Below are 22,761 nucleotides of genomic sequence, written 5' to 3' on the forward strand. Positions count from 1 at the left end.
AAGAGCTCCACAACAACATCTTCGGTTAGTGGGTGACTCTGGGGCGGCCGAAGAGCAAAACGGATCAGCATTGGTAGACTGGGACGGACGATCTTCCACGACTCCAAGAAACGGATAACATGTTCTGGATAACCTTTGGAAGCGCTTTACGCATTACATGTGGGAAGTCCTAATAAAAGACTACTCGAGGTTAATTTGAGCATTTCGCTATATGAGTTTGTTACGTGAGTGTAATAAGTTCTATGACTGTTAACAAACCCACCATTAAATACATATGGAGGAGATGGAGATCTTAACATTGACAAAACCATATTATTACATGCTCCCTCCATTCAAAATTATAAATCATTTTTGCTTTTCTAGGTGCATAGATGTTTGTATGCACCTAAATATAGTGTATATCTAGATGCTACAAACATCTACGAACCTAGAAAACCTAGAATGACCTATAATTTGAAACAGAGCGAGTATATCAAAGCACATGTAGGAATTCCAGGATGATAGGGAGTATATCCACTACTAGAAAAATTACCTCTCATCCCCAGGCTTAGTACCGATCATTTTTTGACTCGGTACTAATGCTAACAATAGTACCGGATCCAAATTTAGGATCCCCTGAGGCCCTTCAGTGCTGGGTGGGGTTCCCACCCGGTACTAAAGGGGGCCTTTAGTACCGGGTGGAGCCTCCACGCGGTACTAAAGGCTTTAATACCGGGTGGAGGCTCCACCCGGTATTAAAGGGGGGCCTTTAGTACTGCGTGAAACCCCACCCGGTACTAAATCTCCCGTGCGGACACCCTCCCACGTGCTGCCTCTCTCCTCCCTCCTCCTCTCAGTCCTTATCCCTTCCTCCTCCCTGCTCCTTCCACACGCGTCTGCCCCTCTATCTCTCTCCCTCCTTTATCATCTATCTCTCTCCCTCCCCTCCCCCTCCTCTTGCCCCTCACCAGTGGTGAGGAGCGGTGGCGACGGCGGGCGGCGGGGCGGGGTGGAGTGGAGGGGAGGAGGCCGAGCGGCGGGGCGGAGGCGGTGGGTGGAAGGCGGAGCGGTGGGGCGGAGGCGGCAGGGCAGTGGGGCCGGGTGGCCGGCGGAGGTAGGTGGGCGGAGGTGGAGCGGTGGTGTGGCGGGGCTGGGCGGCTGGCGGAGGCGGACTGGTAGAGGGCGGCGACAGCGAGGCGGGTGGTGGCGGAGGGGCGGCGGGCGGAGGCAGAGGGACGACCGGAGGAGCGGTGGTGGCTGCTGGCGGAGGGGGGGATGCGGTCGGGAATTTCAGTTTTTTTAAAATTCTTGACATTCTTTAATACTGGTTATTTCAACCGGTACTAAAGGGACCCCTCTAATACAAAATTACTAGTACCAGTTGCACAACCGGTACTAGAGGGGGTTCCCAACCGAACTAGAGGATATGTAGGAATTCGAGGATGATGCCTTAATGTAGTTGTGACTCTAATGACATATCTATAAATAAACTCCTGATAGCACTAGTTATGCACCTACATATAGAATTATGTTCAAATTCATAGCAAAATTTATATACGTAGAAAAGTCAAAACGATCTACATTTTGACATGGAGGGAGTATATGTCTATAATTTTACGGGTATCAGGATTTTGAACCCCCACTGGTAGGGAATCCGCCTTCAGTACTAGGTGGGAACCCCACTTAAGTATATGTTGTGCAACCAGTATTGCTATACCTAGGTACTAAAGGGGCACCTTTAGTATCGGGTCAAATAACCGGTACTAAAGGTCCTTTAGTACCGGTCCCTTTAGTACCGGTTGTATACACCAACGAGTACTAAGTTATTTTTTCTTCTCTATTTCTTTTCTCGTTTTCTTTTCTATTTTTTTATTCTATATTAGTTTTTTTCCTTTACGTATACTAGTTCTAATACGCTAATCTATATAAAGTTATATTTGATTTATAATATTACATTTGAGATAACACTATTGGAAAACTGAGAATTCATCCTGAGGCTCAGTACCAACCGGCAAAGTTACAGTCCCTAATCGGCAAAGTTAACTTTATTAGGAGGTTCATATCCAACTTGTCTGGGTGTATTCAAGCCTTCACCCCTTCGTTGAAATTAAAACCCGACCAGGAATTCATGTGGGGAGAAGAACAACGAAAGGCGTTGGAAGACATCAAGCAGTACCTGATCTCACCACCGGTATTGGTTCCACCACAGGCTGACAAGCCGTTCAGACTATACTTGTCGGCTGATGAACAAGCTATCGGATCGGTGCTGGTACAAGAATTCGAGGGAAAAGAAAGAGTAATCTATTACGTCAGCAGAAGACTCCTGGACGCTGAAACTAGATATCCCCCATTAGAACGGTTGTGTCTTTGTCTGTATTTTTCATGTACTAAACTCAGGCACTACCTGTTGTTAGCAAAATGCATAGTTGTGTGCAAAGATGACGTGGTCAAATACATGTTGTCATTGCTGATTTTGAAAGGAAGGATTGGAAAGTGGATTCTTGCTCTATCAAAATTTGACCTGAGGTATGAATCGGCCAAAACTGTCAAGGGCCAAGTAATGGCCGATTTCGTGGCCCAGCATTGTGGACCTAGAATCGCTGTCGTCGAGCCAGCTCCATGGACACTGTACTTCGACGGTTCCTCATGTGGGGCCGGATCAGGAATCGGCATCGTCCTCATATCACCTCGGGGGGCAAGTTATGAATTCTCTTTGCCGATAGAAGCATCCGCCACCAATAACCAGGCGGAATACCGGGCTGTCCTAAAGGGTATCCGATTATTGTGAGAAATCAATGCCGATGCAGTGGAGATTTTTGAGCATTCCATGCTCATTGTCGATCAATTAACCGGGAATCTGAATGCAAAGATGATGTCTTTAGGATTTACTATGAAGATTGCCTCCGGTTATTAAAAGAATTCAAGTCTGCGGTTATTGAACATATTCCCAGAAGTTACAATGAAGAGGCCAACAGGCTTGCCCAACATGCTTTCGGGTATCGGCCGATTCAAGGTGCCATGACTCTAGAGCTTACAGCTGACGATTGGCGAAAGGAGATTGCCGATTACTTAAAAGATCTGTCCAAGAAAGTGGATCGACGAATACATTTTCAGGCCACGAAATATGTGTTACTTGAAGATGATTTGTTTTATTGGACGATTGATGGCGTTCTGCTCAAGTGCCTTAAGCGGAAGAGGCAAAGGTTCTGATGGGAGAAATTGACGAAGGCATATGTGGGGCTCATCAGTCAGCTCACAAAATGAAGTGGATGATCAGAAACAATGGTTATTAATTGCCGACGATACTCGAGGATTGTTTTAAATATTATAAAGGGTGTCAGGATTGCCAGATGTTCGGCAACGTGCAGCGTGCACCAACCTCGGCTATGAACCCAATAATTAAGCCATGATCATTTAGGGGTTGGGGAATAGACCTCATCGGACAGATTTATCCTCCATCAAGCAAGGGACACAAGTTCATATTAGTAGCCACTAATTACTTTACCGAGTAGGTGGAGGCAGTTCGCCTGAAAACTGTGACATCGGCCGCTATGATCGATTTTGTGAGAGACCACATTGTTTATCGGTTCGGTATCCCTCAAACCATCACAACTGATCAAGGGACAATGTTTACTTCGGGAGAGTTTGAAGAGTTCACCGCCGATATGGGAATTAAATTGTTGAATTCTTCTCCGTATTATGCTCAAGCTAACGATCAGGCCGAATCATCCAATAAGGGGATAATCAAGTTGATCAAGAGGAAGATAGAGGAGCAGCCCAAGAGGTGGCACGCATTGTTGACTGAATCTTTATGGGCCTACAGGATGGCTTGCCACAGAGCTACTAAAATATCTCTTTATCAGTTGGTATACGGTCGCGAGGCAGTGTTACCCTAGGAATCGAGGACCGGATCCAGATGCATGTCACTTCAAGATCAGTTGACAGCCGGTGATTATTCTCTCCACATAAAAAGGGAGCTCGATGATCTGGCGGATCAGCGATTAAGGGCCTTGATCAATATTGAAGAGAATAAGAAGAGAGTGGCTAGATGGTATGACAAGAAGGTCAAGGTCAAGCAGTTCTCCCAAGGAGATTTGGTATGGAAGCTGATGCTGCCGATAGGGTCTAAGGATCCCAAGTTTGGTAATGGTCGCCCACTTGGGAAGGGCTGTATAAAATTGGCAGATGTGCTCCAGGTAATGCGTACATATTAGAGACTATCAAAGGAGAAGAGTTTACAAGAGCTTTGAATGGAAGGTATTTGAAAAGATACTATCCTAGTATATGGGTGGACGCGTAGCCGACGATATAGCATCTCGAGTCGTTATGACCGATTCCTATCGACCCGTGTTCATATAGCCGATGCAAGGAGACATCGCCTTGAGGGTGGAACCTTTGACCAGTCTGGCCGATTTATTATTCGGTACAGCGATAGGATACATGGCCGACACGGTACAAGTCATCCTTAGACCAAAAGTACCAATACATTCATTAGCCACGTTTCAGCTGAGCTTTGTTCTTATTAATCTCTCTTTCGACCCAGCCTAGTTCTATTAAGAGACGGGTGCTCTTTTCCTCCAAATCCTCCATGGCGGCTTCAATGGCAACTTGACGAGGAAATTGGTGGCGTCTTTCGGGAGGCGGTTGGGATGTTCCTGCCATGGCGTCCTCAAGAACGACCTGACGAGGTAGCTGGTGGCTTTTCTCAGGCGGTGGTCGCCCGGTACAGTTGGCTTCAATATGATCCAAGATCTTTTGGACATAGGCAGGGATGTGATCTTTGAGTTCTTCGCGATGGGCCTCAATCAGATCTTTGTCCGCCTGTGTCAGCGGCTCCTCGGAGTGCATAATCTCAATAGCCCATTCCAGGCCAAGGCTAAGGCATCTCGGCTGGGAAGATAACAAACAATCACCCGTCGTTAGATTGATCAGCATTGGGTGGAGGAACAAAGGGGGATTTCATACCTGATTGACGGAAGAAGAGGAAGACATCTCGGCGCCTAGCTTAAAGAGTATGGAAATAAGACAACTTAAGAATGGAAGGCTGGGCAAGGTGTGAATGCCCCTAGAAGAAATACGAGGGCCTCATATTTATAGAAGAAGAGGATGAAGGGTAACGATTGGTAAAACACGTCCCATCGGAGTAAAGGACTATTAGATGAAAAGCTGCGACAGAAGACCGTCCAAGCTTGAAGTCACACGACAACAGCGAAAGAGCATTAAGTGTTTGTACAAAAACATTCAATCTTCGCTACATTCACCCAAGAAGAGTATTAATGGCCGCGATCGCTCGCTACCGGATCTGATCGGCCGAATCTAGAATCCTTTGGTTGTCGTCGGCCGATCCAGGGATTTCTGGCATTTTGCGGTGAAGTCGGATAGCTTCATGGGCAAGGTTCTACCTTTCCTGCTTTAGATCATCGATAACAGATGGGAGATCATGGAGTTTCTTCTCTTCGGCGGCTATAGCTTTGGTCACCTGCTCCATTTCCTTGGCGAGCTCTTCCCTTCACTGTTTGAGGCGGTCTATGGTGCCAACAATGTCCGGGCGAGAGTTTTCAAGAATGCCGATCCGCTAGTGTACTTCTTGAGCTCGGTGTTTGTAGGAATCCTCCTTTTCACGTGCCTTTGCTAGTTTGGCACGATCGGCCATGTGCTGTAAAGCTCTGAACATCAGGATTTGCATTGACTCGATATATGCTGCGAGTGCTAGAGCTTCTTCTGCTTCTTCTGGAACTCGGCCTCTGATTTCACTGAAGAGCTGCCAAATCGGCGAGGCATCTTCCACCAGTCGGCCGATGTCATCCTGGAGAAGGATCCGTATACTCCGGAGCTTGGTGCGAACTTCATCAGGAATTGAACTCAGAGCAACCTGGCACGAGGCGACCTCCTCATCATTAGAGATTGCGACTACAAAAGAAAAGAGGCTGTTATTGGGAGTGTCCTGCTCCTGATAAAATAAAGAGACGGATTAGCTGATGGCGGTAGAAAATTGGCCGATTTAGACATCAAGTTTCTTTTCTCTTTGAAATGGATTTCTTCTATTTGTGTTGGTAGGAGTGCTGCCCTCGTTTTGGGAATCGGCACGGTTGGCTCATCAGAAGAAGAGGATTTGACAATTATCGGCGCCGTACTCGGACCAGCCTCCTGGAAAGTTACAAGAGATGGATCTCTGTAAAGTATGAAGCAATGGTTAAATCCGATGATGAATAGTGGCTACTCTACCTCTGCGAGTCATCCGACCGGTGATCGTTGGAAGGGTACGATTGACGCACTCAAAGTGGCCAGCATCAGAAATCGGTCAGGTTCCGATTAAGGATTTAAAGATTTGAGTAAATAAAATATTCTCTACCTTAGTGGAAGGGACTGTTGGCGTTTCGGTCTCTGCTTGGAGTGTGGCCGATTATTGCAGAGGTTGCTCTAGGATGATTTGCGTAGCCTAACAGAAAGAAGAAATTAATACTGACAGTATACTTGGAAAAATACGAGGCATATAAAGTTACCTGAACAGCTTCTAACAATAGTGACACAGCTGCTGCTCTAGCTTTTGTAGCAGCTTGGGGGTTGACTTCTTCGGCAATCGGTGGAGTCGGTGTAGCTAAAGACCCAGCCGGTGCCACCGCCGATTGGTCGGCCGATTCTATACGAGCGCACACCCAGCGGCTTGTCTTCTTTGAAGAAGATATCTTTAGCTTCTGCTTCAATCGGCCGGTGGTGATGTCTTCGATGGACGGGGCCTGAAAGCTGATGAGTGGAAATGATGTATACGGATGGCGATTTTCTATCGGCCTGCCACTTCGGCTGCACGTTGGAGGGAGTTGGCTTCCAGACTGCAAGGGGAAAAATAAAAGTCAGCGGTAATCTTGCAATACAAAAGGAAGGATATTAAAATCGGCTAAAAACGGGGGAGTACCGCTGCATTTGGATCAATGTTGGCTGGATCCAGGTCGCTGCAGTATGTTATGGGGGATACACAGAAAAGATGATGCTTCCATTCACCCCACCATAATTTGAATTGCTGAACAGCAAAAGGAGCCACCACCCAGTTGGTTAAGTCAACGGTACTAGAGTCTGGTGCCAGACTGCATAGCCGATTATAGTCAAGTCCTTTGGTAAGCTCATCCCGAAACTTTGCGCAGCCAGCAAAGTAAATCTGAATCGGCAACTGTCCGAGGCCAAATTGCCGTGCTGCCACCGATGGGTTATAAAATTCATAAGTTGGAGAGTCCTTCCCTGAAAAGAAGTTCGCTGGTAGGATCCCTCGTTTGATCAGGAGCTCTGTGAGCTCATTGTCAAAGGAGTTGGTCGTCGAGTTGAAGCAAATAGGATGTTCAAAGAGTGGTTGAGTTCTTTGGTATGGATACCAGCTTGTGGTTTCTTCACTGAAGCCATTATAAAATCATCTGAAATACTTGGCTGTTTTGGTAGGAGTAAATTTGCTGCCAGGAAAAGCTGACGCCGCCTCACCAAAAGAAGTGCACCATCGTCATACTGTTGGGTTTTCCTCTAAATCAATATTGGGAAATGTTTTGGTCTCTACTTGCTGCCGGAAAACCTTATTCATGTATAAATTGAGCTAGAGAGTAATAAACCACCAGGAACCACCAGGGTTACCCATCGGCTCTCCGGTTGACAGCTTGACGGCAATCTGATGCATCATATGGTAAGCTGATCCTAGCAAGTGTTTTCCTCACGGGACAGTGGATCCTCTTGCTAGGGCTTCGACCAAAGCTTGTGTATTAGAAGAAGGGCCGACTGCTTTGCCGCAAAAGAACTGCTTCTCTAACCACATCGTTAGGAAGGCCATGTATTCTCTGTCACCGATCGGCCCAGTCTTCATGTTTTTATCGATATATCCTTTCCACCTGCCGATTCCTTTTTTCTCTAGACGATAGGTCGGTTTGACCAGGAAATCAAAAGGCAAATCGGGAGAAGAGATGTCGAGGCCGGTCAATCAGGACGTCTGCCAAAGTTGGGGTTATGGGTCCATGTCCAAAAAGAAATGCATTGATGTGTCGGACCAGAAGTAAGAGGCCACCATCACCAGGGGTTCGTTCTTCTCCATCTAGGACAAAGACAGTTTATACATTGGCCGAATTTCAGTTCGTCCCAAAGAACTCTTTTGGAATTGGACATTCTTTGGAACCATTCTTTCCGGCCAACAGTTTCGTTCAGCCAAGATCTGAATGCGCCCGTCCACTGGTTCAAATCCATGGGTGACTGCTTAAAGGGAATCCTATGGGTTTCTAGGTTAATCAAATCGGTGGGATCTGGATTCCCCATAGGACCTAGGCCAATAAGACCACGTGCATCAGAAATGCGGATGGTGATTTGCTGCCTGACCGCCTAAGGAAGATGAAAAAGGGAAATTGAGAATAGATCTAAAAGACACATGAGCAGTGAAAGGTAAAAGGGTAAAGCTTCCGATATTTACCTCCGGAATAAAGCACATAGTCACTGATGGAGCCACCATTGGAAAGAATGAAGCAGGGTGAGGACGAGAGAAAGATCGCCGGAGGGGTGCGATCGGGAGGTGAAAGGGCGTCGGAATGTGATGGAAGATGATTTGTCGGGGAAAGGAGAATTTCTGAGCTCGTGGAGAAGAAACGGCGGGGAATGCTTGTATTTAATGACGGTTCGGGAGAAAGGGTAGAGGCGGGATTTTTACCACGCCGTCTACACAAATTTCAGAGGAGCGGTAGCCTCAGGCGCCCAATTCGAAAGGATTGTAATCATTAGGGAGAAGACTACAAAACAAAAAGGAGTCTTTGCCACGCTTGTCTTGGAGAGAGAGTTAAGATTAAGAGGAATTTCGAAGCAAAAGTTACATTTTACTCCAAAACTGGGGGGCATGTGTTGACGTCAGATTTTGACACGTGTTTTGAATCGGCGTCACGGGAGGAAAAGATTGGCCGATGCGGCAAGCTAAAAGCTACAGTTGGGAATCGGCCGATTGAAGCTACAGTGTTTTGGCTGATTGACAAAAGGAGTCAGCAAGGATTGGCCGATTGGGAGCTCGAGCGGCTTGGCAGTATGGGCCTAAAGTGGGCCAAAGAAAAGATTAGCTAAAGAAGAAGGTTGACTCGTGGGATATGATAACCAACTCCGATACGAGTTGTGTTTGTAAATATTTATTATCATTAAAATTAGAGATAGATCCTAGTCGGTTAGGAAATCAGTTGTAACAGGCTATAAATAGCCACCTCTAGAGGTTTGTAAAAAAACACATCAATCAATACAACCAATCTACTTTTTTCTCGTACTTTACTTTCAAGTCGGCGACTTCGCCAAAATACTTTTTCTTTCACAAGTTCGTACGGGTTGGCAACACTGCATCGACACGATCTCCGGTCGATTTTGTAAGTTCCGTTTACCGAGTAATATCTAACTTCGGGCGCATCACTGTTATTTCATTTAGATTTATTCACCAGTTATCGATAATAACTAAAATCGTAGGTTCTACCTATTATTTTAGTTTTTATCACCAGTTATCCAGCTTGAGATACGAATTGTCGGCTTTTATTGCCTTCCTTCTCTGTTATCATACAGCCGATTAGATCTATCGCAAGTGTTGTTTCTCTAGCGTTGTTTAGTTTCCGATTAGATCTATCGCAAGTGTTGTTTCTCTAGCGCTATTTAGTTTGCTCTAGTAGCTTTTCTTTACAATCGCTACACAGTATCGGCTGTTTTATAGCTGGTTACCACTATAGTGAATCGGCCGATTCGCTGATACAGTTTTGAAGACAGATCGGAACTCTAGCCGATCGAAACCCCTGGAATTTAATACTTTTATTTCCTTGTTAATCAACAGGTCAGATTGATTGGCACGCCACGCGAATTGCACTAGGGCGATAACTCGAACAGGAGTTAAACAGATTCTCCCGGGTCGTGTGTCCGACGCTGAGGATCATCGGCCGATTTTTAGCGCCAACACACCCCAAACAGGATGTAGGGTATTACGCTACTCTAACGGCCCAAACCTGTATAAATTTGTGTCTTGTGTCCTTGCTTTAACCTTCGAATTCCAGGTCTTGCGATCCCCCACCAACCAATCTACTACCTAGGGATACCCTTTGGTAGGTTGTCAGGTATAAAACATCGACAGTCGGTCAGACGCTTCAGAACTACAAAGCCATGGATGAACTCACATACGTAGTATCCGCATAATTATTCCCCGGATCTTGTCCCAAACACTATATATATGGCAAAAACAGTTATGAAATATTTGTTGTGTTCAAGGAAGTGACATGAGATGTGAAAATTAAAATACATACCGGGAGTTCAGAGTGGATATGAAGTTGCTCCTTGAATTCACCTGAGTGATGTTGATGGAAGCGAGCCCATACTTTGTTAAGCATAACTATGAGGTCGGTGTATTGATCTTTGGTCTCCTCAAAGAGTCCATGATATAGACCATGCTTCGATCAACAACGATAACAAGGAGTATCTAGTGGAAGCTGTACTTATATGGAAAGTGAAGAGCTATTTAGTCTTATTTTTAATTGCTAGTTGAAAAAATAAAAGAGATGTGAACACGCTCAGTTGAAGTTGTACGGCAGAAGTATGTACTTCTAGTAATGTTGCTTGTCCAACAAATTAGGTTTATTGGTTACAGTTGCCTTGTTTATAACATCAGGGTCCATGAAGCCGACATCATAGAATCCTTTCCTCCAGCAAGCTTGAATCTCCGTCCTACATGATACAAAATAGAATAGGAGATAAGACGTTGCACAATGACTAGAGCGAGGATTTTGAAATTAGAGCAAATTAAACACTGAACACAAGAACTGATGAGGGCTTTTAGTACCGGATGGAGGCTACACCCAGTATTAAAGGGGGTCACGGGACTGAGGAACTAGCCACTAGACCCGGTACTAATGCTAACCGATACTAAGTCTCGGGACGAATGCTGAGTTTTCCAAGAGTGCCCTTTCGTTAAAGTGGTACTTTATTTCTCTGTAACCATATGAAAAGTTGGTTTTCCTGTATCTATGTAACTTATTTAATCTCTAAATTCTTTGTGAAAAAGAATAGTAGTAGTAATCACCTCAATCAAACATGCTACTGTTCAAGAAAGAGAAAATGATCGCTGAGCAGCCAAGATAGTACCGCATGCGAATATAATAAAACTTAAAACTCTCACGCAACTATATATATGGCAGGCAAAGGCTACTTTCTGTACCAGAAAACACCACCACCTAGGAACCATGGATGTTGCATACCAACTCCTGCAAGTGATCACCACACCTCTAGCACTACCACTCCTACTGCTAGTCCCCCTCCTGCTGCTGCTCGCCTCCACCTCTCGCCGAAGCCGTCATGGCAGCAAGCAGCAACTGAAGCGTCCCGTGCTGCCTCCTTCCCCTCCGGCCCTGCCCATCATCGGCCACCTGCACCTCGTCGGCGACTGCCCGCATGTCTCCCTCCGCAGCCTCGCCGCGAAGCATGACAGCGGCGGTCTCATGCTCCTCCGCCTCGGCACCGTCCCGAACCTGGTCGTGTCGTCGCCGCGCGCTGCGCAGCTTGTCATGCGCACGCACGACCACGCCTTCGCCTCGCGGCCGACGTCCAGGATCTCGGACGCCCTGCTTTACGGGTCGTCGGACATCGGCTTCTCCCCCTACGGCGAGCACTGGCGCCAGCTCAGGAGGCTCGTCACCACGCACCTCTTCTCCGTCAAGAAGGTGAACTCATACCGCCTCGCCCGGCAAGACGAGGTAATTAACTAACTAATTATATATACTGTCAACGTGAAATTTATGCAGCATACATGCACTTACCATGCATCTATGATCTGTTCCTGCGTGCTTAGGTGCGCCTGGTTATGGAGAAGATCAGGGAGGCGGTGGCCCGGTGCAAGTCGGTGGACATCAGCGAGATGATGAACACGTTCGCAAACGACATCGTGTGCCGGGCCGTGTCGGGCAAGTTCTTCAGGGCGGAAGGCCGGAACAAGCTCTTCCGGGAGCTGATTGAGACGAACACTAGTTTGATTGATGGGTTCAACCTGGAAGAGTACTTTCCAGGGCTAGCAAACGTGTTAGGTTCGCTCACCAGCTGGTTTGCGAGTAACAAGGCCGAGAAGACACACAAAATATGGGATGAGTTGCTTGAAACGATAATAAGCGATCACGAGGGACGGGGAAGAAGCTCTGAGCAGGGGCATGTTGTTGGCGGTGGTGTTGAGCAAGAAGAGACTGACTTCGTCGATGTGTTACTCTCAGTTCAGAAGGAGTATGGTATCACCAGAGACCATATCAAGGCCATCTTGATGGTGACGTACTTATTTCAATAAATACTAGTCTCTATATCATTAGAGAAAAATATAACCTGGTAGCTCTAATTGTTTCACCGAACCTAAATAACGTGTCTGTATATATCCAGGACATGTTTGGTGCGGGCACGGACACGTCATCATTAGTTCTAGAACTCGCGATGGCGGAGCTCATGCGCAGCCCTCAGCTCATGACCAAGCTACAAGTTGAGGTGAGGGAAAACACACCCAAAGGACAAGAAATGGTGGCGCAAGATGACATAGCTAGCATGACATATCTAAGAGCTGTGGTGAAGGAGACGCTCAGGCTGCACCCACCAGCGCCGCTGCTTCTCCCTCACATCTGTATGGTGGACTGCGAGGTCGATGGCTACACGATCCCCTCTGGGACGCGGGTCATCATCAACGAATGGGCTATTGGTAGGGATCCGGAGTCCTGGGAGAAAGCGGAGGAGTTCATGCCAGAGAGGTTCCTTGAAGGTGGCAGTGCTGCGGCTGTCGATTTCAGGGGCAATGACTTCCAGTTTGTGCCGTTCGGGGCTGGCCGGAGGATCTGCCCTGGCCTCAACTTTGGCATGGCTACTGTTGAGATCATGCTGGCAAACCTTGTGTACTGCTTTGACTGGGAGCTGCCTGCTGGCATGGAGAAGGAGGACATAGATCTGACGGAGGTATTTGGGTTGACTGTCCATCCCAAAGAGAAGCTCATCCTGGTTCCAAAACCACGTGGTAGTGTTGGTCATGCCGCGTAAGTAGAGTGATCCTATAAGCCTTGTTTGGAAACACAACAATAATCCTCTTCAATCCATACCTACTGGGAGGGGTTGAAGGAAATTTAGTGTTTTCTAGAGTAATCCACATGTATCGAAAGGGAATGAGTTCATCCAAACATGGTTCGTGAGTGTGCATCTACAGGCTACAGCACATATAGACATCCTTGTGCCCTTTTGGTATAGTAGCCATATGTATACGATGCTACTTTACTCGTTGTAAGTACTGTAAGACGAAAAAAGCATGCACGTTCATTCACCATATAAATGGTACATATTGTTCATTAAAGTTCTGATAAAACAATATGCAGTATAATATATTATATATGAATCCTGATGTGATTACACAATTAGTTGGGTCAAACTTTACGGAATCTCTAGTGAGCGGTGGCAATGGGCGAGACGAAATCGACTAGGGAAGTATGTATACGTAGTAGACGAGGCAACATTGATTAAGTAGCGCGCGGGATTGTTTGCCTGAGAGTCTTGGTTTTGTAAACTTTTGTGTTTTCTTTCATTTTAATATATAATCAGTAGGGGTGCTCCCCCTCTGTTACATAAAAAAACTGCCTGCTTCAGGTAGGAATCTCAGGCGTCCAATTTCGTCAGCCTGCGGCTGGCGCAAGCAAACAGGCTTAATCAGCATTGCAGGCAGCTGCGCAGGGCAGCCAGGTAGTGATCTCACCTAGGCCGATGAAATCGTGCGTCTCGGGGCACTGCCTGTGCCAGGCTTCTTTCTCCTCCTCCCAATTCCTCCCCCATCCTAAATTACTATTCATTTTATCTAGTGTAAAAAATCAAAAACGAATAGTAATTTAGGATAGAGGGAGTAACTAACAGCCGCTAAATCTCCAATTCTCCATACATACTAAGAAGAGCAGAGGGTGCGCTAAATCTCCAATTCTCCATACATACTAAGAAGAGCAGAGGGTGGGTGGGAGGTAGTTGCTGTTGGTCTTAGTCAGTTCTTGTTTGGTAGCAGCAGATTGAAGTGGAAATTAGTTCATTTTAGACTCAATCCCCTTTATTCTACTCCAATCTACTACTACTCAAACAAGGGCTCAATGAGCCGAGGACCATTTGGGGTGGAGCAGAGGAGTTGAAGGGCTAACAGCTATCAGATAAAATTCCTTATTTGCAATCAGAATTTATATCGCTTCCTTATTTGCCACGGAAAAGGTTTCCCTTCCTTATTTGCTATTGGCTCAAAATTGCATTCCCTGTTTGCCATCAAATGAGTTAACTTGACGTTAAAAGATGGTCTTACCCTTATGCTATAAGGACACATTGTTGTAAAATTTGATTGGCTGCATATGCATGGGATCAACTCATTTTTAAGAAACATTAGGCTAATATGGAAAAAGAAAACAAGTTGCAATACAAATTATACAATAATGTGCTCCTATATCATGAGGGTAAAACTATCTTTTCATGTCCAACTTAACATTGTTGATGGCATATAGGGAATACAAATTTGACTCGATGGAAATAAGGAAGGCAAACTTTTTGATGGCAAATGAGGAAACGACATAAATTCCGATGACAAATAAGGAATTTTCTCCTATCAAGGTTACGGAATCGTTGAAGTGAGGTATTAGGCAAGGTTTCTAGTGCACACATTGTATTCGTCCTGTAAAAACATAAATTCTTAATATGATGCTTATGATAAGTAAATTAGTTATTTTAAGGTAGTATGTTGCAGGACAACACCATGCTGGTCATCTTTGTCCAACGGCGGCTAAGAAACATGAAGGCAGAATGATGCAGTTGAGGTAACTATAGTAGACAAGCTTTAGCGACTGAAAGAAGAGTCGTGACTTGTGTGGTTTGTTACTTTTGTCTTTGTCATGTTTTTTTCTATCATGAACTTTTGTCTTTGTCATGTTTTTTTCTATCATGAACTTTGTCTTGTTATTTCAGACGATGGAGAATATATACAACGATATAGACAATTAGACGATGGAGAATATATACAACGATATAGACAATTAGTACTATAAATCAACTTTTCCTAATCTTATGTTGGTTGCAGAACTGACTCGTTTGGCAGGTACGTGTTGATAGCTAAATTTGACAGATAATTGAAATGGACCCGAATTCCCATTTCTCAGAATTTAAGCCTACGCACCCCGGTGATACACCAAGGAAGGCTATCACATACAAATCCCTATCTCGGATAGTACAAATCCATACTAGCATAGAAATATAGAGCAACAACAGAGTACAGATATCATAAGTATCGACTACATCTCTTCGGCACATGCCGGTACAAGTCCATCAGGACTGAATCAAGAAAGGTAAAACATCTACGCAGCGGAAACATAAGCTATGTTGAACTCCATCTTGAAAGTCAACTCGAGCGAAGGACCATCCCTGGTCTTCCCATCCATCGTCGTCGAAGTCGTAGTCGGGCTCCGACCCTAAAATGCCACCATCTACCCGAGAAGTGGGTAAGCCATGTCAACTCCTAATAGCAGCAAGCCAAGGAAATGGGGGAATTATACTATATGTATGAGTAAACCTATATATGGCTCTAGAGGTTTATGCAGCAGCAACAACAATAAAGGAAGCAGCAAAGCAACACCATCTTCGAGGTCGACACCTCAATCAAGGAAGTTGGCACAAATCAGCAGATCCTTCACCCAAGAGTCCAACACCCAAACACACTACGCGATGTGAGAGCTCCCTTCCCTCACATCTCACATCTCAACGGCAAATGCCAGCCTATTTCAAAAAAAGGGAAGGTAGAAGAATAAGAAAAGTCCACTCAGAAGTAGAGGTAGTCAACGGTACTGTCCATAACCAGTGGACACGGACTATAGCTATAGCTTTATTCACTCTACAGAGGTTGTACAACTGTATTTGCACGGATGGAGTCGGAATGGTAGCGATCCATCCAAACCCCATGTAACAGCCGGAGCCCTAGTAGGTGGATAGCTCTCTCCTGTTTCCTCGAGCTTGGAACCGTCCTCAGCTGCAAGGCATGCCGTCACCAGTGAGGATGTCGAAACTGTGAAGCCTACCCATGTCGGGGTGCAATTTGGTCACAGCAGGGCAACGCCTCGAACTCCTTACACAATCCTCCAATCCGCCTACAGGGTGAGCACTGTCTACCACTAGTCTCAGACCAAACCCTGCCCATAACGTAAGCGAGCGGTCTATACGAAAATAGCTTCTGTGACTGGTGGTAAACTAACTCGGTCCTTAAGCAGCTAAGAGCGAGCACTCTATTCCACAAGTATGTGCCAAAGTACCTGCAACGTACAAGTACACCATCTGCTCCTCAGAAACAAACAAGGTACCCGCCACAGGTATGGGGTATAGAGAGAGTCCAGAATGCTCTCTCTCGGCAAGGCACTCCTTAGTACCAACCACGGCTCACTCCCACCAAAACACATAAAGGAGTCACACTCACCCAAAACACATGCGAGAGTGTTCAAGGGATACCCATCACCAAAACCATGGCATATGCCCATCCATAACTCAAAAGCATGTATATGGATATATGAGCGGTGGTCTATGTAGGGGTTTGTAGCTAGTCCATAAAAATATGTAAATAAGAAAAACAAGATAAACAATTATCAACGCATGGCTAAAACATTGGCTATGCAATCCATCATCATCAAGCATCATAAATAAAGCGCTAGCAACTAAGCATGCATATGATCTATATGTTTGGGAGTGACATGACACCTTGTCTATAGTTGTTTGGATCTTCCTCAGTGCCGTCGGGGTCTTGAGGGTCTTTCCGGTCGTAGCTCGGGTCTGAACAGAATGAGATACGGCCTAAAGTAAATTAAACAGCATTACATCTAGGCAAAAACTCTAAGAACGCTAAATTTAGAAGATCCAAATAACACCAAACTAGCTTCAAATAGCACAGGCTCGATTTTACGAATTTATTGCAACTAGTTTCATATTTTTTGGAGTTAAAATTAATTAGTTATGAATTTTTAAAGATTAAACAATTTATTTAATCATTTAAATAATTTTGAAAAACATTTAGTAAAGATGACACGTGTCAGCACCTAGTTGTGCCATGTGGTAGCACGAGAGTGCGCCACATGTCTGCTGATGTCAGTGTTGACCGGTCAATGGCCACCAGAACGCGTGCGTGTACAGCGGAGGAAGAAGAAGAACGGGGACGGCTGACGGGTGGGCCCAACGCGTTGGCGAGAGAAAAGGGGTGAGGGGCGTGGCGTTGGTTAGGGTGGGCCAACAGGGCCGGCGACGCGGCCTGCTGTGTTGAAAGCAGTGTGGGTTAGGGTGAGGCGGGCCAAGCCGGTTTCGTAAGCCGGGTCGAAGGCGGGTGAGGGTGAAGCGGGGCAAGCCGGTGGGCTGCGGCTGGCCTGGTAAGTTGGGTGGGTTAGATACATTTTGTTTTTATTTAGATTTAGGTTTAGATTTATATTTAGTTTGACTTTTGAATTATATTCAAAATTCAAACACACACTCAAACTTAAGATCCAAATAAAAGTGCAAGAAGATCCAAATCAATCCACACAAGTTTTCAAAAGATTTTTGATTTAATTCTTAGGGATTTAGATGAGATGAGAATGTGACTTTTATTTTTAAACGAGCACACAATTCAAACAAAAAGTTTTAAATTTTTGAAAATTTCACTCAAATTAATATTACAAATTTTTGAAATATTACAATCTCCACCCATGGGAATCTCGTCCTCAAAATTATGCTTCAAGCTCTTCCTCAAATAGGTGCGGAAACTCCTTCTTTAGATCAGACTCTTTCTCCCAAGTTGCCTCTCTCTTAGTATGGTTGCTCCAAAGAACTTTACAGTAAGGAACGGATGTCCTTGTCGCTTTCTCTGTGTGAGCCAAGCTATTGACTAGGTGTGCTGCATACTCCAAAGTGTCTTGTAGGTCTAACGCTTCAGTGTGAACCTCCTCCTCGGGAACTCTCAACACTTCCTCAACTGCGATACATGGAACACTGGGTGTATTCTAGCCATGCTTTCCAGTAGGGCAACCTTGTAAGCGAGATCTCCAATTCGCTTAACCACTTGGTAGGGTCCTACAAATCTCGGCGCAAGCTTTCCTTTAATCAGAAACATCTTGATTCCATGGAGCGGTGAGACTTTGAGGTAAACATGATCTCCATCTTCAAAGGACATGTCTCTCCTCCTCTTGTCTACGTAGCTCTTCTAGCGACTGTGAACAATCTTTAGGTTCTCTCTAACCTTGCTCACGTTCTCTTCAGCCTCCTTAATAGTTACTGGCCCAAAGAGGGTCCTTTATCCAACCTCGGACCACATCAGTGATGTTCTGCACTTTCTTCCATAGAGAGCCTCAAAAGGTGACATCTGAAGACTAGCTTGCTATTTGCTGTTGTAGGAAAACTCGTCAAAAGACAAGCTGCTCTCCCAGTCAGTGCCGTAGGTAAGCACACAAGCTCTCAGCATATCCTCCAAGATTTGTTTTACTCTTTTAATCTGTCCATCAATCTATGGGTGAAACGATGTGTTGTACTTCAAGGTAGTACCCATAGCCTTATGAAAGCTCTTCCAAAACTTGGCAACAAATTCTGGTCCTCTGTCGGACACAATACTCTTAGGTTGTGGGACTTTTTTGCAAAACAACCATGATGTTGGAAGAAACAACCGCACTATAATATTAAGGTAGAGATAGATATCTAAATTTGTTAAGTCTAAGTCTAGCTGCCTTCCAAAATAAGAGGACGTCACAGCCGATTGGAAAAGCCCACATAATTGAAAAACACATACTATGTTATTTTCTCATTCTTAATTTTTCTTAGGGTTAGCTATGATTAGCTTGTACATAGGTCATTTGTTCCATGTAAATGAAACAGTTTTTGTTGTTTTGTTGGAAACCTTCCATTGTCGCTTCGGTAGTAGGAGCCAGAGCGGAACGCTTTCCCAATCAGATTGCCCAAGGCGGCATGGTTCCTGCACGAACCGTAGTGGATTTTGTGGAGGAGTTCAAGGCCTTCGTTGTGGAGTATGTACTTCATCAGAATGCTGGTAGATGCAGCCTTCTTGTACAACTCCTTACCTATAAAAATGTAGTTGGTGCTGCATCGTGCGATCTTTACGTGCTCGGCTTTGTTCTCTGAGGACATGTTGTCAGTGATGAATGCGATGAAAGGTGCGTGCCAGTCTTCCTCCGCCTCGATCACTAGGAGATTGGTGGGCGCTGGGTCAGTCGGAGCTTCGGTGTTCCCGTTAGCTAGGTCCGGGTCCAATATCTTGATAGAGGGTGATGGGCCCATAGACCCGATCTCCCCAATGGGACCACCTTCCACCTACAGTGCTTGGCCCAACAAGAAGTGCGGTGACGATGCATATCCGGGATGGCCCAGATACGCAACGCAAGCTGAGACCTAGATCCGGCCACCGACTGGATCCTCTAACCAAGAGGCCTGGTCGGCGCCCCAACCAGAAGGGTCAAGTCGGGGGTGGGACCACAGTCTGACCCTGACCGAGTTCCCACGACCGAGGAAGCGCCGTACCAACCACACCACTCCCACTGACTGGCACGGTCGGAGCTGACTGGGACAATCGACCGGGGACGCCTGCTCGATTAGGGCCTAGGGAGTAGGTGGAACGGATAAGAGGAAGCGCCCAGGTCAACTACTGTACGAGGAATTGTACCGCAGCATGCCCTGCGCACACCTTGCACATTGCCGCCACAACCTACCCGCCACAACAGAGTGGCCTAACGAGATGAACAGGGACAAAGGATGGAGGCCATACCATACCTGACGATGTGGGGCTTTGACAAGACTTGGTAGCGCCCGCACACACTCTCTCTCCCTCTCTGACTTGTAAGGCTGTCCCCTTGTACTATAAAGGGGACGGGTCCTCCCTATCTGAAGGGGGACTCACTCGCGGGCTTCATCACTTCCACATAGTGCATGTCTGAACCCCCAGTCACTCTCTCCAACTTGGACCAGAGCACGACCAGGTCTCGGACACTCCCTCTCATCCCTCTCTCGTTTGTACCCCTACTGCAAACTTTGAGTACCTGGGCTTAGGAATATAGTCGACCAACCATCCTCGACTAGATGTAGGGCTCGTTGCTAGTGTACATCCTGTGTCATTATATGCTAGGTCACATCTGATCTATCGCACGGTAAAACTACAATATTTACTAGTCGGCCAGATTTTGCACCGATAGTTGGCGCCATCCATGGGAAGGACGTCGTGCGTTCGCGTTTTTGTAGGTCATCGGATGGCCCACCTTCCTGCTACTTTCGGCATGATGAGCTGAAGTGACACGATTCGCTTTGGCTCACTAGAGTTTCCCACACCTACACTCGCTGGGATGTGGGTTGCGCCCGTCTTCGCGCCATCCTAGACCTTCCGGTTTGAAAGTCCGAACTTTGTCGCCGATCAGCTCAGCGTACTCCACCTCCATGAGGAGGCAGCCACCCTGGCATCCTAGGAGGAGGAGCTCCCTCCATCGATCGTGAGCCGCTCGACAATCTCGGCATTGAGATGCTCGCGCTCCGCATCGAGTTCGCGTTGGACTCGAACCCCATGGTGAGTGACATGGACACTGTCATGTACTCACTGATCAACATGTTCCGCCAGCTCTCCAAAGGGACCCCGCTGTCTCCGCCATGCTGGCCACGTGGCTGGTTGCCCTATGGTCTCACATCCTCTGTGGATGCGTATGCACGGGTGCTCTGGAGGGTCATGACATCGCCCCCCTCACCCATGCAAGTTCATGGGAATGGTGGATTACATTCCCACCTTCTTCCATGAGCTCTACAACGAGGAGATAGAGAGTGACGCTCTAGCATCGGTGACATCATGGCATCCAGTGATCGTCTATCCCGGGACTGCACCATGGCGGACATCCCGGGACAACCATTGGAGGTGGTGGAGTCTTAGAGGGCTCACACCCCACCGGATGACCACGCGGAGGCCCAAGCGTAGGCGTAGGCGCACAGCGACAAACCGCGTCAACAGCGGTAGGCCCAGCAGCCACCCGTGCCGGCGCGTCCAGCGGCGCGCTCTGAGCTACACGCGTGCAACCCAGTGAGCAGCGCTCGAGGCCGCCCCCGCCAGGTCCAACGCAACATCCTAGCTAGGGGGGACAACGCCCCATAGTTTGCTCAGGCTGGCTAGAACATCACCGCAGCAGCTATGCTTCTGCGCAGCCTCCTTGAGCCTGTCGACCCGCAGGAGCAGGCAATCCACTAGAACCTCCGAGCGCTGGTAGAGACCGCCGCCATCCAGTAGGTAGAAAGCTCCGCATCACGACAACAGCTCACGGCCTCTTGCCCGACCGGGGCATTAGGGCCGCACCAGCTGAACCGCTCTATCCGGTCTCCCCTCCAGCCGCATCGTGTAGGGTAGAGTGCCGTAGCTGCGTGATAGCTCGACCCCGCACCGGCTCCACATCATCAGCACGTGTGTGACCGGCTCGGACTGAACCATGATGCACGTAGCATCATCCACGCGCGACGCCTGGCTCAGCACAACGGCGGACCTCAAGAAGGTCTTCATAGGGAACTTCCAGGTGACCTACGTCTACCCTGGGAACTCCTGGGACTTCAAGAGTTGCAAACAGGAGCCCAAACAGTCCCTGCGGGTTTACATCCGTAGGTTCTCGAGGCAATGCAACTCCCTCCCTAATGTCATCAACGCAGACATCGTTAGTGTATCCCTCTCCGGGATGACTTGCAAATCCTTGCTCCACAAGCTCAGCTGCATCAAGCCCCAAGCCACCCACGACCTGGTTGACATCACCATGAACCACGCCTTCGGCGATGAGGCGGTTGGGACACTCTTCAGCAGCGGTCGGGATGAGGGCAAGGCCAAGCGTGAAGTTTAGGATGAAGGCCCCCCACATAGAGAGGCAAGAAGAACAAGAAGGACCGTACACGGTGGTCGAGGTGAACCGTCCAAGCACCTACCGACTCAAGCACGATGACAGCAACATTCTCACCAGCACATGGAACATTGAGTAGTTACATCATTTCTTTCCCTAACTCATTTCATTAACAGTCATTTTCCATTCAACACTTGCTCCTACAGCACCCCAGCCCGAGCACTCTCGGCCTGGGTTGCTCGAGGGCTCCACGGGAGTGTGGCACCACCCTCTCTTTACTTTTGCAAACTCATGCACTTCGCTCAAATGAAAGGGTGCGCCCAAACGAAAGGGCATCCCATCCTCTAAACTACCCTAAGTAACTTACACTCTAGCTTGCGACTGATAAAACCCCACCACGACTATGGTTACAAGCAGTTGAGCCTCATGGGCCACGCTCGGGTTCTTAAGGTTGCAGCCTACGGTCAACGGGCAGGTTTGAAAGGATAAAGATGGGAATAGGTGGGACAAGCTTCCCATCATGATCACAAAAGAACTTAAATTTTTTTGCTCGGTGGCTCTCAGTCCCTCGCGAAATTCATTATGATACAAAAACTAACTAATTCTATGAATTCTACTACTATCCCCTGGTCGGGTCGGATGGTGGTGCGGCTAGCAAAGATGAAGGTGCCTCAGTCACGGTCGGGATGATGCTCGGCTCAGTTACGATTGGGGCGACACTCGGCTCCAACCCAGTCTCCGTCATTTCAACAGGCTGGATGATGCGTCCCTAGCCCACACCTACAGCCTCCATCGAGCAGCGAGCCTCCATCACCCACTGCACGGTGGTATGCTCGGCGACCACCTGCACGTGCACCACCAAGCTTTCCCCAGTGCCTGGATCTTGTTCGAGTTCAATCGATCGGCGTACCCTCCGCAGATG

General features: G+C 47.1%; 1 protein-coding gene across 1 annotated transcript; it reads left to right on the forward strand.

Moving 5' to 3' along the window:
* Positions 1–11,166: 11,166 nt before the first annotated feature.
* On the forward strand, positions 11,167–13,298 carry LOC101756272 (indole-2-monooxygenase). Its single transcript, XM_004973051.2, has 3 exons — positions 11,167–11,696; positions 11,792–12,253; positions 12,364–13,298. Exons 1-3 carry the CDS (start codon positions 11,187–11,189, stop codon positions 13,003–13,005), a joined length of 1,614 nt encoding a protein of 537 aa, XP_004973108.1. The 5' UTR covers positions 11,167–11,186; the 3' UTR covers positions 13,006–13,298.
* Positions 13,299–22,761: the final 9,463 nt, after the last annotated feature.

The sequence above is a fragment of the Setaria italica genome, chromosome VI (assembly GCF_000263155.2).
Source record: "Setaria italica strain Yugu1 chromosome VI, Setaria_italica_v2.0, whole genome shotgun sequence".
NCBI lineage: Eukaryota > Viridiplantae > Streptophyta > Magnoliopsida > Poales > Poaceae > Setaria > Setaria italica.

Coding starts and splice junctions, on each gene's coding strand:
- LOC101756272 (XM_004973051.2), top strand. CDS start 11,187: ATGGATGTTGCATACCAACTCCTGCAAGTGATCACCACACCTCTAGCA. Junction 11,697..11,791: donor GCCTCGCCCGGCAAGACGAG/GTAATTAACTAA, acceptor CTGCGTGCTTAG/GTGCGCCTGGTTATGGAGAA. Junction 12,254..12,363: donor ATATCAAGGCCATCTTGATG/GTGACGTACTTA, acceptor GTATATATCCAG/GACATGTTTGGTGCGGGCAC.